The sequence below is a fragment of the Cryptomeria japonica genome, chromosome 9 (assembly GCF_030272615.1).
Source record: "Cryptomeria japonica chromosome 9, Sugi_1.0, whole genome shotgun sequence".
NCBI lineage: Eukaryota > Viridiplantae > Streptophyta > Pinopsida > Cupressales > Cupressaceae > Cryptomeria > Cryptomeria japonica.
In genome coordinates, this window is record NC_081413.1 from 190,622,498 (window position 1) to 190,638,374 (window position 15,877).

General features: G+C 36.4%; 1 protein-coding gene across 4 annotated transcripts in view; it reads right to left on the reverse strand.

Annotated features, from left to right (window-relative positions):
* Nucleotides 1-4,085: 4,085 nt before the first annotated feature.
* LOC131040960 (uncharacterized protein At4g15545) overlaps nt 4,086-15,877 on the reverse strand; it is a 133,914-nt gene continuing 122,122 nt past the window's right edge. Inside the window, exons 3-9 of one of the 4 annotated variants that reach the window (XM_057973926.2) lie at nt 6,613-6,669; nt 6,278-6,353; nt 5,773-5,874; nt 5,171-5,482; nt 4,970-5,015; nt 4,717-4,795; nt 4,086-4,579 (exon numbers count right to left, since the gene is read on the reverse strand). In XM_057973926.2, coding sequence (XP_057829909.2) covers nt 4,487-4,579; nt 4,717-4,795; nt 4,970-5,015; nt 5,171-5,482; nt 5,773-5,874; nt 6,278-6,353; nt 6,613-6,669 — 765 coding nt within the window. In that variant the 3' untranslated portion in view covers nt 4,086-4,486. Of the gene's footprint in view, nt 4,580-4,716; nt 4,796-4,969; nt 5,016-5,170; nt 5,483-5,772; nt 5,875-6,277; nt 6,357-6,612; nt 6,670-15,877 lie in introns of all 4 variants that reach the window. The other 3 variants (XM_057973925.2, XM_057973927.2, XM_057973929.2) reach the window with 3 other exon arrangements.

The window sequence follows — 15,877 nt, forward strand, 5'->3', positions numbered from 1 at the left end:
TGGATCCCATCCTAGAGGTACCTCCCCCATTTCCCTTTGTGTTGGTCATGTTTGTAGGAGGAATTGAGCATGTAGCGCCCTGGTCTAGAGACCAGGGTGCCCCAAAACGCCCCAGTCCCCCTCAAACAAACCCCAATTTGAAATGGCACATGCCCTTTGTCTCCTTGATGACTTCCAGTCCCCGTGGCTACACGTGACTATTGGAGGTCAACCTAATCGGTAATTACCTAGGGAACCCTATATAAAGACATCTTATAAATTCATTTTAGATCTAAGTCTCCATATCTTATCATTTGAGCATTCGTGAAACATTCATCATAAATCGTTTTCAGAGATTCAAGGTTGCATATTTTCCTTCAAGCATTATGGAGAAAAGTTACATCAATCATCATGCAAGCATGTGTGTGTGACTAGGGTTTTTCATGTTCATGTGTTTATCATGCTAGTACAATCAACATTTGTGATTACATTGAAAAATCATTGCATCATCATCAACGATTGCAAATATAAGTTATATCTCCTCATCATTTATTTTAGTATTTGAATTATTTCATTCAAGGTTAATTCCTAAACCGGGGTTTGACTATCCAAAAAATCTTTCTATCTCTTTCTATGTGTAAAAAATAGGTGTAGGAGTTGTATTTGGGAATTTCAACAGGTCGACAGTGATGAATAGGTTCAACTTTCAATGGAGAAAAATTCAAAGGACTAGGGTGGATCTGAACTACCAAGTCCTGAAAAATTAGGTTGAACTTCTAGGAACATCTTCAAAACATATTCTTTTGCCCAAATCTTAGTTGGTGGCTTTGTGGGACATCTGTAGCAATCTGTTTTCGACAATATACTTCAATTATTCAGTGTTTTACCCTAATTTCACAATTACAAATCCAATTTCAATTTAGAAAGGAGGCAAACAAACCAATGAATCTAATAAAAAATTCAGCCCTTTCCTTATTTGGATTGTGGCTAGATCTATTGGATTCACCCTTCTTTCAATGCATGATTAATTTGGTTAGTTAGTGGTTTTATTATCTTAATTGGTGAAACCCTAATTCTAAATTACACTAATACAATTATGAAAAAGACTTTTAGATTTATATTGAAAAATATATGGAGCTCTTGTATAAAGAATAAATGCAGATGAATATGAAGAACATGTGCAAATACATGTGGAGAATCATTACAAATTTATAGCAGACATTATGCCTGATTTGGAGAAATTTTGAGCCAAAATTTGGAGTAGAGCTTGGTGCAATGAATACATCATTTTGGAGTAGTCATAAGGAGCATTCATAAAACCAATTTTATTATAGACCTTAAGCAGACTTATATGTCAGATTTGAGCAAAGTTACATAGTAGATTTGAGCACACATATGAGTAGAATAATGAGAGACTTATGAACATATTCATGAGATTTCAAGGTAGAATTTTCAAGAGTTTATGAGCAGATTAGAAAAAAAAATTGAGCAGATTTGTGAAGAGATTTTAGTAAACTTGTGAAAAGGTATAGAACGAAAGAGGTTGGCGCCTCCCATAAGAAGAGATCGATGCCTCTTGTTGAGTTAATGCTCAATTGTGATGTTTGGTGCCTCTAGTCGGTTGGTGCCTACAAATCATATAAGAAGAGATTGGTGTCTCATATAGGTTGGTGCCTACAAAGATTGTAAGAGAGATTTATATATAAGCAATATTTTGTCATGTTTTTTTGTCGTAAGGGTTTTCATATAAATTGTGTGTTATCCTTTTGTTTTTCTTGGTTGCATAATTGCTAGATCTTGTGTGGTCAATATTGTAGTGGTTGTTAATTTTTGAAAAAGTAAAATTTTGTATTATACTGATTTACCCACCTCCCCCCACTCATAATATAACTGAGTGCTCTTCAATAAACATATAGAGATAAAACCCTAAACAATTTTGAAAATGTGTAAAAAATTAGAACTATATCAAATTTGAAATGTGAATAAAAAATCCTAGTGACATAAGGTTGTATAGGATCAACTAATTTTACCAATAGAGCAAAGCAAAATAAAAATCCCATAGCCTAATTGAGGCTAATTAAATAAATGCAAAGAATTGAGATAAATCAACCTAGATTAAATAATTATGCTAATTAGGTTTGATAATCTAACAATTTCCAACAATAAATGTGGGAATACAAATTGAAACAATGCCACTTACTCTATAATCAAAAGAGGTCCAAATGAATGCTTTGAAATATTTAATGTCATGGGGTCTAGAACAAGGAATCTCAAAGCAATATTTGCCTAAAAATCAAAATATTATCTTCACCATATGTAGGGACAAAATTGCAATCATGGATCTATACCATACCTATGAATTTGTACAGCGCAATCTACAAATGCATGCTTTCCACTTTATCCACTATTTTTTTTAACTTGTTTTGCTTCTTTGGATATCTAAGGACTAATGGTACTTATAAATACCTTGGTAGGGTTGTCGTTGAGTTAATAAAGAGCAAATTCTCTTAATTTAACTAGCAAAAATGCACACACAACATAAAAAACCAACACTATTTTAAGTCATGCAAGTACTCCTAATGAAGAGTGAAATGCTAATGATATGTAAACATAACCCTCAAATTCTTGATGTTTAAAATGAATACATTAAATGCATTCACAAATTTGTGTTTTACTGGACTAAGCTAGAAGAGTACAAGTGCAAGGTACCCAAATTTAAATTTTGAAAATTGAATCTAAAAGATGAGTTCCCAACCATGAGGACATCGCTGTGACTATGAACTTGTTTTAGGATATGAAATGGGTACAACTTAGAGTGCATAGTGTATGTGTGGAAACATGGAAATACATTGATGTAATAAAAATGTAGATAGTAAATGTATAGGTGTAAGCATATGGAATATGGTAGGTAGTAAGTGTGTAGAAATGTGGGTAATGGATTGGTAGGTAGCATAGAACTAAGGACCCATCTTTGGATAAATTATATCTTTTATCAAAGTGTCTAATGCATCAAGACACACTTCTTAGAACATACACAAAACTAAACAAAAAATGATATAAATATGCAAACTTCACTATTACAATAACATAATTACATTAATCATGAACTTGAATAGGTCTTACAGACCAAATTTATTTAAGAATGGCAATTTGTTACACATAAGAATGTGCATGCCTCCCAATGGTGTGTGAGGGAGTTGGAGTACTCATTCAAACATGCTTGTATAACAGGTAAGATAAAGGACAATATTTTGTTTGTCATGCATGAATGTCATCCCTTGCAATGAACTTTATAAGGGATTTGGCAGTGCCCATTGAACATGCTAGTTTATAGATAAGATAAAGGTGTCTTGCAAGCATCCCCTAGCAAAATAGACCACTAACAAACCAAATAAAGCATAAAACATTAAAAGCAAAACTCAATCCAAACTTGCATAATCTTGTTCTTAGGATGCAAATTTATGCTGCGTAAGGATTGGATTTTTTGGGATAGATCCCAAGGTTCCAAAACCGCACAGTACAGATCAGTAACATTCGTGATAAAAAATCAACACGAGTTTTAACATGCGGTTTTGGAGCCAGTTTAGCTGCATCCCCAAAATGCGGTTTTGGAGCCAGTTTAGCTGCGTCCCCAAAATGATACTCAATCTCATCCCTTTGGCACACGTCAAGGCTTATCATGCCCTTCAAATTAATGCTGAACCACAGCAAGAATATGGTATCTGGATACTGTAAAAACAATTATGACAGTAACTTTTTCATCGAAAAGCTTACTCGGTGGATATGGCCAGCAATCATCCCTGAAGATTAGGGCATTTTCTCAATATAAACCAAAAGAAAGACTGTTTGAAACTAATGCCAAAAAGTTCAACAATATTAAAATGAGATCTCAAAATACATGTGTAGAGTTAAATGCATCCAAGGAGCTTATGTCACAATTCTCTATTTGGGTACAATCATTATACTTCATGCAAGTCATTCCTTCCTACACAGCGACTTCGAGCTAGCTAGTAGTGGCATCGCATACAACTAAACTGTGCTATGGAAAACAAGGTGGGCTGCTGCTTAGGATCTGATTGATTCTCTTTTGTTACGGAGGCTTGTCATTTTGAACTTTAAAAATTCATTTATTCCTAGTATATGTGAAGGTGTTTCATCTACACCTGCCCGCCCTTATGTTCTACAAACTTTCATAAATAAGGCATTGGAGTGCAGATCACCAACAATATTTTTTAGAGTCTTTAGAAATACTTCTAACATGAGAATGCAGAACGGATTAGGCTATATGAGGCTTCCAAACTCCAGTATCAGGCACCAATTTATTGGTTGCCATGAAAGAACAGTCGCCACATATACAAAAAGAAAATCTCAAGGAATTTTGCATAAGATTCTTGCGCATTTCTCATATTGCACTGGATTTTACAATTACAAAGAGACTTTTGGTCTGGATTAATACAATATTGCTCAGCTTAAGCATTGGATGCACGCTGATTGTGCATTCTCCCTATCAATGCAAATGACGACTGAGTAAACCATCAAAAATAACATATAAATCTTTATTATCTGAACCAAATATTTCATCTGCCTTGCGCAATGTTTCCTGCAGTTGTAAAACAGTCTTAGAAACTCCAAAATATTATAATCCATACCATGTGAAAGAAAGTTGTGTGACATATTACTTAAAGCACTCATTTGCTTCATACAGTTAACTTTATTTTCAATGAGCAATAAAAATACCTCTCTGGTTTGATGTTGTGAATTAAGCTCTTTAATGTTTGCAAGAAATGCACTAAATTGCTCAAAAGATAAGCGACTCCTGAAAGACACCACTGAAATCTAGTTAGATTAAATCTTTGGATCCTCAAAATAGGAAATTCTGGGAATAACCATGGCTGCCAAAGGCAACTATAATTTCTGACCCTACCATAAATCTTCCATACTGGAATTAAGATAAGTAAAAGGTGTTAGCAGACAGTGGGAATTTCCAGACCTGGCTTGGCGAAAGAACTCTTTCCCATCCATTCGTTGAAGACGTCCTACAATACAGAAAAAATCGAAGGAGTTTATTTGCAAATCCATAATTTTTTAAAGTAACCTCATTGAATCAACAGATTGACAAGTAAATAAAATCAGTCTCCGAGACTTATAAGATTAACGACTTTATATTTACAGATTTGAGTTAATGACAAACCAGAATGTGATCCAGAATGTGGAGGAGAGTTTGGTGCAGTTGCGTGACTGCTTGCTGGTAATGAAGAATATGTTGAAACTCTTCCTTCAAATTGGCGTCTTGAGGGAGATATTGAATGGTGCCTAGCAGGAGCTGAAGCAGAATATGAATTTGGAGAGTGGGTTGGAGATGGTCCTTTGGGAGATCTGGTTGAATGTTGTCTTGGTGAGTGGGTTGGAGATATTTCATTGGGACTTCCAGTAGGTGAAATCTGTGGTGGTGTGATGTTTGGCATTGTCAATGAAGGCAATTTGTATGTGTTCCTCCTCAAGCCTGCAAAACCCCACCCACTTTGTTGTTAAAAAAAGTAATTTCTATAATATCGACACTTCATAAATATTACATATAATTGGAGGCTGATCTTATGGCCTGTGGCCAAAGTGACGAGGCCATGTGCAAGTCTCAGGAATACTTTGGTAGAATACAAACATTCAGACCTGGCAGGTTAGCTGAAGAGAATGAGCATAACGATGTATAAATAGTACCTAGTGAACCCGGGGCATGTTTCAAATAGCCTTGTCAACATAAAAAAAACACAGAAGTAAATCAATGCTTTGACCAACCATGTGCTCCACCCCGATTCTCATCTTCAACTGAACCTCCCGTCTCTAAAAATGCATTTGACTCCAGATTCTCTCCTCCAGTAAGGATATTACTGTCCTCATCTGCTCAACCAGTATATTTTTTAGTTGCTAGGAGATTTAAATTTTCTTCAGACCAGTATGTTAAGGGCACTATTTGAATGAATGGATTAGTATCTAGACCCACTCTTTGATTGATTGGGACTACAAGACTACCAAATATTAGACATTAGAATTTTGAATGCTTTAAAGTACTCACAGTAATCAATTGCCAAAAGCAGTGCTTAAGAAACAAAGATTTTTAACTTGAAACTTTTGCAGCATTAAAACATAAAATCTCAATGCAAGATAGTTTCATATATTATTATCTCATTCAATGCTTACTGAAGGCTTACATGGGTCTTCGAGAGTAAAGTACTATCAAGTTAACTAAATTCACCAAATGGCATGACAATTGATAAAATCATAAAAGCAATATTAATGGTACCTTTGGAATATGTTCTTAGAGAAGCTTTGACATTTGCTTGCCTTTGAGCATCTGTACTCTGTGTTGAGTCTGCTTGCTGCTAGAAGAAATCAACCAGTTCCATTAATATCAATAATATAGGCCTCTAAATACTAAAGAAACTGAAATTCTAGTCATTGCTTCCTTTGTGTTATACTTATGGATATGTAGCCTGGCTCCTTGAGGAGATATAATAGCTTGTTTCACATTCTCAAACTTCAACAATAAACTAAAATCAAAAACTTATTTTCATATTGTTATACAAATCCTTCTGTTTCATTCATCATTTCCAAATTCAAAATATGATCCGCACTTACAGAAGTGTCATCCTCCTCTTTGAGTGATTGAATTAGGGTCTTCTTAAATAACTCCAACTGGAGAAAAAGATGACAAATATTATCATGTTAGAAACCATGTAAGATATTACTAAAAATTAATGATTAGCATCAAGAAGCAAGGTCAAGTAATTATGTAGCTTGGATCCTAGCCATGTCCTCTACAATCTACATAACCTCCTTGAGGGAACAAGGGAAATTTTATTTATTGTCCAAAATTGTACCTCTGACAAAGCTTGTGATAAATCAAAACCTTCCCAATTTGTCTAATCCCAAGAAACAATGTTTAAGTTTTTAGTACCAATGACATATATGGTGAGAATCAAAATAGTGACTACAAGATCATAAGCCATAGCTTTGACCAACATACATTACTTTTAACACAAGTAAGCGTAGAATATACAATCAATAAATAGACAATTGAGATGAGATGTATTAGAAAAGTGAAGCTGAAAGCTAATTTTGTGTTTTGAAGTTTGACATGGTAAAGTATGTTATGTATATATGAACTAATATTGTTAAATGTGACCTAGATATCAAAAATAAATGAGACGTGACTAGGGTAGGCCTTTCCAAGAATTCAAATAATCAATGTATTCTAAAAACAGGCCCAACTATCATTTTTGTTAGCATTTTAATTTTTACCTTTCAGTGCTACACAGAATAGAACAGCATATAAAGGTTACATCTGTCTTCGAATTATGAGGAAGCCCCCTCTTAAAAGAGTGAAGGAAATGATATGTTTCCTTAACATTGAAATTTATTAAATGCCTAGAGTTAGTGGGGAGTTTAGTATGCAGTACAAGGGGATTCAACACTTCTGCACTAGACGAGATTTTATATTTTCTCTCTGATGTAGAAACGGCATAAAAACTAATGAACCCTCACACTTTCTAGCTAAACACGGCAACTGAAAACTGAGATATACTATGATTGGATTGAATAAAACACATACATGAATTACTATGAATCAAATATGCAGAGTTGTATACAAAGATACAATACTTCCTTCAACAAAAACTGCAATACCTTGCAATAATTACCAAATTATACTTAACTCACAAAACAATTGAACATGAAAATTAGAAGACTCTTTGAACAACAATCTTAGCAGCAAGTAGGCATACAATTATTATAAGAAAAATATTAGAAAATTAAGTGCAAATGTCACTTACTTATAATGGTTTACAAAACGTTGCATGAAAAATAAATAAAAAGCTAACTAAACCTTCTAAGCTAATGCAAGCTCTAAATACAGTATAAATCAGAAATCTAAGATAACTATTATTGAAATAAATTTCCTAAATAGTGATCGAAAATATCACATCATGAAATAAGATATCTAAAAAATGAACTTTCAAGCGTAGAAGAAATTTCAAAAAGCACATCAGAACTAAAATAGACGTAACTAAAAACAGCTATTTGGCAACCCACTTGGCAGTCTTGGTGCATAAGCAGCACCTTAGATATTCTGAAGAAATTCATTAACTTTGGACTCATCTAGCACTATCATTAAATCCATGTAAACAATCTACATCTGTAGATATCCAACCCCTAAATGCTGATGCTTCTAACTCTACCAACTTTTATGCATGCATTTACTAATCAAAATATCCAAATCAAAGCAGACACTCCATCGCATATGTTGCTCATTAGGTTAAACATCCAAGGCCCAAAAGTCCTCACCTCCTCTTGTCCTAAACCTAATTAAGAAAGGTTATCACGATAGAAAATTCATCCTTGAATTCACTTTTCTTCAATATCTTGGATACTCATGATTTCTTTTTCTTGAGCCAACATGTTCTATATTTTTATCATGCAAGCACACTACTATTCCACACTTTTTAACACTTTTCAATATCAACTTCTTGTGTTCGATAAGGTGGAAAAGTTAAAGTAGTCTCTATTGCCTCCAAATCAAGTTTGCAAAGAACTTGATCACCCACTGATCTTATTTCTCACTTTTCAAAATAATAGATTTTTTACACATGCAAGAAAGAATTCGTGAATTTGGATGGGAATCAAGAAAGAACCTACTTCAATAAGATCACTATCCCATAGCCTTTTTGCCATTTTGTTTCCATTTTTAATTTCTCCATCCAAGTTCAACACTTAAACATTTACATGGCTCAAACTGGTTTCTTTGATTTTGGGAAATTCATTGACTACCCAATGAAGCATCCATTGTTTGGCATTGGGACTGCATTTTGAAGACCTGGGGTTTGACGAAAGCTACTGTTTTGTCTTTTTCTAGACGTAATCATTCACCAAAAATCTAACAACACTGTTGCAAAACTGTTGTATTGATGGCAGTTATCAAGCCCTCTGAAAATCATTCATAAGAAGAAGAAATGTATCTCAGTCAAAGTTCAATTTGATTACTGTTATAATACTGATATTGGTTTGCCAGTATGCCGAAATGATGACTGGACTCTAGACAATTCTGAAGCAGCAGAATAATGAAATTTTTAATGCAAATGAATTCAAACCTTAGGCACTGTATGAATATTGAAAAATATAAGTTTTGGAGATTGAAAGCCCTGCTGGAAAAAGTGAAAATCTTTCTGAAAACTGATGAAGATCACTGCAATGATGAAAACTTCAGCTGGAACTGTTGTTGTTAATTGAACACCTATCTAACCTTTGGAAAAATGAAGCAATGAAGAACGAGAATGGAACAATGAGGATTTGTTTATGAGAAAACATAAGCTAGTCCTGTGTTCTTTTTCCTTTTTAAGTGCACCTATATATAGAGCAATCTAATCTATTTTTGTTTCTGTTTTTGAATGGAAATCCAAGTTTCTTCTTCAAAAAGTGTGCCTATCTGTAGATGATGTTTCTTTGATTTAAAAACATACCACTCCTTAGCATGTACAAGTGCCTTTACGCACTACACACATACATATTTCCAAGATGGAAAAACTTAGTCAGGCTGTTAAGTGGTGTGTGCTTGTATATACCACCGCAAACTTTAAACTAGTCTTCAATGTAGTGCACTCCATTGTATATGATTGCACATTTTGTTTTGTGCATGCTCCTTTCTAAACATCTGCCATTTGAACTTTATAAAAATCTAGTCAGTCTTTTATGTGGTGTACACCATTTTATGTGACTGCAATTTTTCTCATGACTTTTCATATCCTCCCTCTATCATGTATACACTCATATGAACACCAATAATCTTTAATGTTTTGAAAATCTGTCTACTTTACCGATGGTGTGCACATCAATATAGGCTTGTGTAGAGTTGGAAATTGCCTATTTTGTGATTTCTCTTTTATGTTGAGAACTTAATTTATCATCCACTCCAGTAATATGTTTTAGGACTCATTCAACTTGTTCCTTCAGCCTATTATCTTCACCATGTCACTAAGTTATGCCTTGTATCTGCCTCTAGCAAGTTTCAAACCCCAACTTCAACCTGTTTCTAGCTGGACTTTAATGCAAACACAGAGGTGTTCAAAGTGCAACACATTTGTAGTAATATCCTAAATGCTTAAATTGGCCATACAACGGCCAAATTCCAGTTCCAATCTCTTCCGAGTTCTGATGGACAAATTCTAATTTTCATTTTTTTTTTGTGTTTTTCCAAAAGCTTTAATGAACTTTTTCCATGACCTGACCAGAGATCTCCAATTTTTGTTGTATTGGTCTATACCAAAGTTACAAGACTCGGACTTGGCAAGCTGATTTTTGACTCGGACTTGGACTTGGCACCCAGACTTGGTCAAGACTTGGCAAATTGAAAAACCCAAGAAATTCAAAGATTTTAAACGATTTTAAACTTCGTTCATGCATTTTTTAATAAATAAACATTAAAGTCTCAATAATCTCGTCAAATAGAAGCACATACACAAGTTTACATTGATCACATAAGTATAAATGCAAATTTTAGGTTTGCGCTAAAGGAAATAAGCTAAACTAAATAACACATTAGACATATAGATAGTGTCAAATGTCTACAAAATTCATGGAATATGAAATCCATGTCATCAAAAGTTCAAAACATATATCAAGTTCAACATAAAAGCTAGAGCCTAGAAGTCTAAGACTCAGAGGAGCCAATATCAGTCGACACCGCAACTGTCCTACGTGTGCACCTAAGATAGGTCCTGGAACGTTTTGTAGCCATGATCTCTACCTGTGTCTAAGGCTCAGGCTCAAGCTCAGTGACATCCATATCCTCATCCACATCATCCTTGATCTCGGGGTCCTCCAATGGGTCTCCTCGTGCTCTGGCCTCCTCCTCTGCCATCACTACTGCCTCTGCCTCTCAATCCACCTGATCAACCCATTCCAAGTATACATCACTGAAGACGGGATCATCAAGCTCAATGTTCCACTTTCCCTGTGGATCAACCTCCTCTAAAGTGATAGGAGATGTGTTAGTGCCCAAGATTTTAGTGCCCAAGATTTGTTTGTGATGGAGGGGAAGGTTGTAATGAACAAATACAAGATCATTCAACTTTTGCACCACCAACTGATTGCGCCTTTTGGAGTGAATATGCTCGAACATGCTCCAATTGTGCTCACATCTTGAAGCACTACATGGCTGGCTCAAGATACGAACTGCAATCTTCTACAGATTTGGCACCTTATTACCAAACATCTCCTGCCATGCATCTGAAATAAAAAATAATAAAAATAATTTATGTTCTATAACTTTGAGTTTATGATAATGATAATAGAATCATAGATAGAAAAGTTTAAGATTTAAATTTTAAACTATGCCTTGATTAGATTTTTACTTGGCATCATTTGTGTTTGGTTTTGCTTGCATGTGTCTCGTGAGAAGAAGTCTCCTTGTGCATTCCTAAACATCTCTATCTCGCGGATTACGTGTGAATTTTAAACTATGCCTTGATTAGATTTTTACTTGGCATCATTTGTGTTTGGTTTTGCTTGCATGTGTCTCGTGAGAAGAAGTCTCCTTGTGCATTCCTAAACATCTCTATCTCGCGGATTACGTGTGCTCCAATTGATGAATTAGGTGACATTCGCTCTACACCTTCGTAGAGCGCACTCCACACCTCGTCATCGGCCTTGAAATATGGGCGAAATTGGAACGTCGGATTAAGGTAGTAGGCAATTGCATGTATAGGCTTGTGAAGCAGATTGTGCCATCGTCGATCAATGACCTCCCATCATACTGTTGTGACCATTTCACAAATCGCCCCATTGAAATGGGGACCCCCTCTTTTTTGCTCGGTTTTGCCTGTTTCTCTCGGCTTTTAGGGTTTTGGGTAAGTGAGTGAGTCGTCTGGACTAGGGCTAAGCCTTAGGGTTTCCTTTTTGATATGTTCAAGCCAAAGTCCAGTCAAATTTTGAAAGTTTATTGAGCATTCTCGCATGGATTGCAATTTTGAAATAGGACGAGTCTGTCAGGATGTCAGGTGTGTCTGTCTAGGTCCAGTCAGGATTTTGAAAGCAAGTTCAAATTTTGCCTAGATGGAATTGTGTAATCTTGTCCGGGTGAATTTGGACCAAATTTTGGATAGTTTGATAATTGACCCCTGGCCTTGGAGATGATCTAATTATGCCTTGTGAAGTGACTGAAAGCCTAAATTCTTGATATTTTGGCTTATGGAGGCAAAATCGCTCCTGTCCCTCTCCGAGGGACCAAGGCGAAATTGGTATTTTATGCATCTTGGTTATTGACTTGTTTCATTTGTCTTGTGCAGGGTCGCCAGGAGATGCAATCGAGCATAAATTGAAGGTTTTGAAGATTTTTTAAGACTCAAAATGGCAAATTTTTTAAGTTTAAGGCCAAATCGCTCCTGTCCCTCTCCCAGGGACCAGGGCGAAATGGTTTACTTGGGGCATTTTTTTGGCCTTAGTTGATCAAACTGGAGCATCAAGAACGCAATAAGGGGTGAAATCAACATGATGGAGTATCTAGACTTAGTCGTTTGCAATGAAAAGTTGAGTTTTGACCTTAAGGACAAAAATCGCTCCTGTCCCTCACTGAAGGACCGGAGCTTGTTTCTCAAAATTGCACTGTCCTTGCAGGGCCAAGACAATTCTTTGATTCGAGGAGATCAAGGAGGACATGTTTCATCTAGTGAAGATAATTTGAAGTAATTTGCAAACAAGGAAATATGCTAAAATGACAAAATCGCTCCTGTCCCTCACTGAAGGACAGGAGCTTGAACACCAAGTTTGCCTTATTCTTGCAAGATTAAATGATTTCACGACTTGGAAGAGATCAAGTAAAGTACGTTTTTTCCATTGAATATAACTAGCATGGACCACGAAGAAGAAAATCGACCCAAGAGTCAAGTTCGCTCCTGTCCCTCTCCAAGGGACCAAGGCGAATTTTCAAGATAGCTCCTGTCACTCTCCAAGGGACCAGAGCAATTTTCTTAAAAGACAAGTTTTTAGCAAGAGCGAAACAAGTTTCAAGTTTGACATGAAGGAAGGAAGGCGTGATTACCCCGTTGAAGATGATTTTGAAGGTTGGTGAAACACAAATAAGCTTATAAATGCAAAATCGCTCCTGTCCCTCTCCAAGGGACCAGGGCGAAATCTTGGTTATCTAGCCTCCCCCTTCGAATTTGAATGGGTCCAAGTCAAGACACGAAGTCAAAATGATGTTTGGAATGCTTTAAAGGAGCAAAGGACCACAGAACTTGATGGAATTGCCTAAATCGCTCCTGTCCCTCTCCCAGGGACCAAAGTGAAATCCTCAATTTTGCCTTATTGCCTAGTATTTTGGAGTACTACTATCGTTTGCAAGACTCAAGAAGGAATAAGAAACAACGTTTTTCGCTTTGAAGACAATTTGAAGTTGATATGATCAAGGGTTCGCACAAAGAACAAAATGGCGCTCCTGTCCTTCAGTCAAGGACCAAAGCGATTTCAATAAAGTCAACCGTTCCCTTCAAAAACTACATCAAGGCAAGATCATGCGGGATCCCAAATGTCCTTAGGAAGATGATAAACAAGGAGTTAACGTCAAAAATCAACAATTTTGTGCCACAAATGCAAGTTCGCTCCTGTCCTTCAGTCAAGGACCAGAGCGATTTCTATGAAATCAAACATCTCCCTCCAGAATCACGCCAAGGCAAGAATTGTGCAAAGTAAGGAGTGCCTTTCGAAGATGATAAACAAGGAATTGACCCCAAGGCTCGGCAAATTTTGGCTAAAATGTAAAGTTCGCTCCTGTCCCTCAATCAAGGACCAGGGCGAAAATCTCCAGAATATCAATTTTGCTTTGCAAAGGACAAGATTGGCATGCATGGAACAAACAAAGATGATCATTGCCTACCTCGCAAGTTGATTTGGCGATTCAAAAGACAAAGAACAAGGAGTAAAAGCAAAAATCGCTCCTGTCCCTCACCAAGGGACCAGGGCGAAAATGGTCTAAGAGGCATTCATTTCGAAAAATTGAATAGATCAAACTCCAAGTTACGAATGAAGATCCCAGTTTGGACGTAAAGGAAGCGACTTTGAACGTGAAAATCAATCCAAGTTGGCTGAGGCGCTCCTGTCCCTCTCCCAGGGACCAGAGCGATGTGGTTAGTATCCCTTATATCTCTCATGTTTTGGCGCCAATAAATTTTGAAATACATTAAATGCTAAAATTCGATAAACTTTGAAATATTTAATTAAAATGGCATTTAAAAAATAGCACATAAGGCATTTAATAATTGATTGGGCCTTTTAAAAAATCGAAATTATTAATTACAAAGGCATTTAAATTAATTAATTATTAAATTAAAAGGGAGAGCGCTTGGGGTTATATTTCCATATTTTTTATAAAAGTCGGCCTCCATTTTTATTTAAATTTTATTTATTATTTGCCTTATTTCCAAAAGTCGGCCTATGTGCAATTAAGGAGGTGAGCGCCTATATAAGAGGGGTACTTTCAAGCATTTTAAACCATCATTCAATCATTGTTGCATGCGAATTTGGAAGAGCAATAGAGGGAGCGAATTTTGATCCAAGGAGAGGAGTGAAATTTCCATCCAGGGAGGAGTGCGAACTTTGTTTGTGGTTAGAGATGGAGTGAATTTTCTCTTCAAGACGTTGAAGACCCCAAAGGTGGTGAAGTTGATAAAGGAGGCGCATTTGCTAGGAGAAGCTCACGTTGAAGACTCCAATCTTCATTTTTGCCTAGGCGAATTTCCTAATTTTGCATCTTTTTAGAGTTAGTTCTCAAGAAAGGTATGGCAAGATCTCCCTTGTCTAAATTTTGAATTTTGAATCGTCCTAGCCTCAATTTTGAATTTTGAATTTTGAATCTTGAATTCCAAAATTGCATCGTTATATTTAGGAAATGATAATTCAAAGATTTATCATGAAGTTTCCTAAATTCAATCTTTAATCTAGTCTATATTTCTATATTGCAAAATCTATTACTCATTATGAAATGTTGTGTAGGTGTCACGATGGCGACCCCGAAGGCAGGAGCATCTACCAGTCGTCCAGCCCTCATGAAGGAAGATCAGAAGAATGAAGAATTGGAGACCAAGATCGTGTCGAAATGGAGCAACATTGGAGATACCAACTTGGGAAACTTCAGTACGAAGAAGTTTCGAGAGGTCCCTTACATTGGCAAGCCATCACCTGTCGCAAGAAGAATAATTGAAAGTGGCATTATCAAGGCAGCCGGCTTCCCTCCAGCAATCCAGTGCCATGAGTTGATGATCGAGTGTGCTCGCCATTATGATCCACAGTCCAGATCGATCGTGTCCAAGGAAGGAAACACTTTGGCTTACCTTTCAGAAGAGGCTATAAGTGAGGCTTTCCATCTTCCGGAGCACAGAGATATGATTTATAAAAGCTTAGAAGGAGCTAGGTCCATGTACGAAGATGATCCAGACACTTGCTTGAGCATCATCAACAAGAATTGGTTACTCAAGAGTCGTCCTCGCCTGAGCAAGATTCCAAACACACCACATAGGATCGACTTCTAGGAGGAGTACAGAGATTTGATAACATTACTCAACCGAGTCACAGGAGCTCCTCAAGCCTTCTATTTTGAGAAGTGGATGTTCTACTTCATCCAGGTGATAGTTCAAGGAAAAGGAACAATTCATTGGGCTAGAATGATTAGCCATTGCTTGGACGTGCAGTTAAGAAGACTAAAGGCTACCAAGTCTTTCCACATGAGTTCATACATCATATATGCCTTGATCAGGAGCTTTGAATATGCAGGATTACCTCACAGAGGAGTGATCGGAAGAGGGCCCGGGGAAGTCAGAGTTTGTGATTCCTATGTTCATTTGCATCATCTGCCAGGAAG